This window comes from Gavialis gangeticus, unplaced genomic scaffold, assembly GCF_001723915.1.
Source record: "Gavialis gangeticus isolate Ggan-Ray unplaced genomic scaffold, GavGan_comp1, whole genome shotgun sequence".
In the NCBI taxonomy this organism is placed as follows: Eukaryota; Metazoa; Chordata; order Crocodylia; family Gavialidae; genus Gavialis; species Gavialis gangeticus.
The window spans coordinates 166,178,211-166,181,078 of NW_017729024.1; the positions used below are offsets into that span (position 1 = coordinate 166,178,211).

Sequence of the window (2,868 nt, forward strand, 5' to 3'; positions counted from 1 at the left end):
GTCTTATAGCAACAGCCTGCTCTGTAACCCACAGCTTGAGCAGCGATGCTTGGAGCACAGCAGAGTTTGGGGCACAAACAACTGTAAATCCATCTCATAGCCTCTTTGCCCCCCAGCTGCTGCTGAAGGAAGTTCAGGGGTGTTTAGAGAACATGCATTGGCACCACTGCAGAGGGGAAGAAAGAGTGCAAATCTCCATGTGCTCAGGAGCTATCCCCAGCTGAAGGAGAAAGAGAAGCCCCCTACTTAACTATGGCATGTGGGCAGCTCAAGCAGGTGCATCTTCATGGGTTGAAGAAAGCAGCATGTGCCCCCATGCATGTGGAAACACAACAGCCTCTGTGGGGGGAAAAGCTTCTTGCAAAGCTTTAGCAATAGTCCAAGCAGCAACAGCAGGGCTGTGGTGTTGACACCCACAGAGTCAGATGTGTCGCCAACTGGCTGGAGGGCCACACCCAGAGAGAGTGGTGGTGGATGGGTCATGTTTGACCTGGAGGGATGTGGGCAGTGGGCTCCCCCAGGGCTCGGTCCGGACCCGCACTGTACAACATCTTCATCAGCGACTTGGACAAGGGGGTAAAAAGCACCTGTTCAAATTTGCTGATGACACTAAGACGTGGGGGCTGTGGGCACGCTAGAAGGGAGGAATAGGCTGCAATCAGACCTAGACAGGTTACAAGGGTGGGCAGATGAGAACAGGATGGGATTCAACATTGACAAGTGCAAAGTGATGCACCTAGGGAGGAAGAACCAGCACCATACCTACAGGCTGGGGAACTCCCTTCTTGTCAGTGCAGAGGCAGAAAAGGATCTTGGAGTCATCATTGATGCCAAGATGAACATGGGCCAGCAGTGTAGGGACGCGGTCAGGAAGGCCAACCGCACCTTGTCGTGCATCCACAGATGCACCTCAGGCAGGTCCAGGGAGGTGATCCTCCCCCTCTATGCGGCACTGGTCAGGCCGCAGCTGGGAGTACTGCATCTAGTTCTGGGCGCCACACTTCAGGAGGGATGTGGACAGCATGGAGACGGTCCAGAGGAGGGTCACTCGCATGATCGGGGGCAGCAGGGCAGGCCCTGTGAGGAGAGGCAATGGGACCTGAATGTGTTCAGCCTCTACAAGAGAAGGAGGAGCGGGATCTAGTGGCTTGTTACAAACTAGTCGGGGGGGGGGACCAGCAGGCACTGGGGAAGTCTGTTGCCCTGAGCACGACCAGGAATAATGGTCACAAGCTGGCAGAGGGTAGGTTCAGACTAGACATCAGGAGGCGCAACTTCACGGTCAGGGCGTCTAGGATCTGGAACCAACTTCCAAGAGAAGAAGTGGTGCTGGCTCCTATCCTGGGGGGGCTTTAAGAGGAGGTTAGATGTACACCTTGCTGGGGTTGTTTGACCCCAGTGCTCTTCCCTGCCATGGCAGGGGGTTGGACTAGATGATCTACTCAGGTCCCTTCTGACCCTAGAAGGTATGAAACAGGTCCCGTGCTGCCAGTGACATCAAACAGGCCCGTCTGCATGTGCCGAGATGCTGTACCCCACCGCAGGGGTGCAGAGGAGTCACAATGCCATTTTGGGAACAGGCAAGGGCAGATTAGGCATTCCAACTGCATGTCCAAACCCCAATCCAACTTCCAGCAAGCCCTGGGTTAACAAAGCACAAGGGTCAAAGAGCCAATTCCCTTAGGCTGTGGCATGCCAAGTGTTGTTATGCTAATGCAGGAGCCAGGGGCCAGACAAAAGCAAGGAGACTGCAGCCCCAGCCTCTGGCTCCAGGGAGTCTGCAGAGGCCCCCCCACCCCAGGAAGGGGCTACTTGCCATCACAAAAGGGAGCGGTTCTGCAATACAATGCTGTTCTGCAACACAATGGCCTGCAGGCAAGTTCCTGAAAGAGGGTCTAAGCAGAAATTGAGGTGATGAAGCACACAAAAAGCAGGGGGAAGGGGGTCTTTGCAGTCAGCAAGATCTGCTCAGACCAGCCGGACCGGGGCAGGGTTCCAGCAGCGGGTTGCCCACATCATGCTCATCACCACAGAACCAGATCTCATAGAAGGGACCTCAAGAAATCACCTGGCCCAACTAGGGATCAAAACCTGTGACCTTGGTGTTATTAGCATCCCACTAGCCAGCTGACCTCAGCACTCCCTCATGGGGGTGCTCCTGAAGAAGCTGCAGCCCACATGTAGCTGGGGCTGTTCCAGAAGAGCAGGACACTGGCTAAGGGTGACCGCAGCATGGCTATGGGCCAGTGGATTTGACGGAGGAGTTCAGACCATTACTGGCGCACACAGCAGAGGGAATCCCAGTGCTGGCCACAGGCTCCAATAGGGCCCCAACATGGCTTAGGTTCCCAGTCCCCACCAGAGCCCCTATAGGGGCAGCTCAGTCTGTTCAGTCCTGCCACGACCTGGGGACCGTGCCAAAGAGGGGATAGACGGGTGGCTGTGGCAGACACTTCCCAGGGGCACAAACAGAGAGGCTGGGTTGGACAAGCGCGTGCTCCGCAACACAGGAATACCAACACCGCTCCCCCGTGGCCCGGACGCACGTCCAAGTGTCTCTGTCCCCAGCGCTCCCCAAGCCCCTGCACCAGTCTCCTACCTTCCCATTAGCTCGCGTTGCCCCAGGGCACAGCGGGTTGGACGGGTCGTGGCGGGGCACATCCTCCTGCACCGGCTTCTCCACCTGCCCCTGCCAGGGGCGCTTCATCCTGTGGGCAGACACCAGGACCCAGTCGTCCCGCAGCGGGTTGTAGCGGATGTGCTGGTGCTCTGGCAGGGAGAGCAGTGCTGTGAGCAGGGGAGGGGAGCTGCTTGAATACATCACCCCTGGGTGCTACTAGAGCTGTTCGACACAGCAGAACCACAGAG

At 57.0% G+C, this 2,868-nt stretch overlaps 1 protein-coding gene across 2 annotated transcripts in view; it reads right to left on the reverse strand.

Moving 5' to 3' along the window:
- Window positions 1–2,868, reverse strand: part of GALT (galactose-1-phosphate uridylyltransferase) — a 23,600-nt gene that overhangs the window by 19,458 nt on the left and 1,274 nt on the right. For both annotated transcript variants that reach the window (XM_019518057.1, XM_019518058.1), the window contains exon 2: window positions 2,600–2,769. In XM_019518057.1, the coding sequence (XP_019373602.1) occupies window positions 2,600–2,769 (170 nt within the window). The remainder of the gene's footprint in view (window positions 1–2,599; window positions 2,770–2,868) is intronic.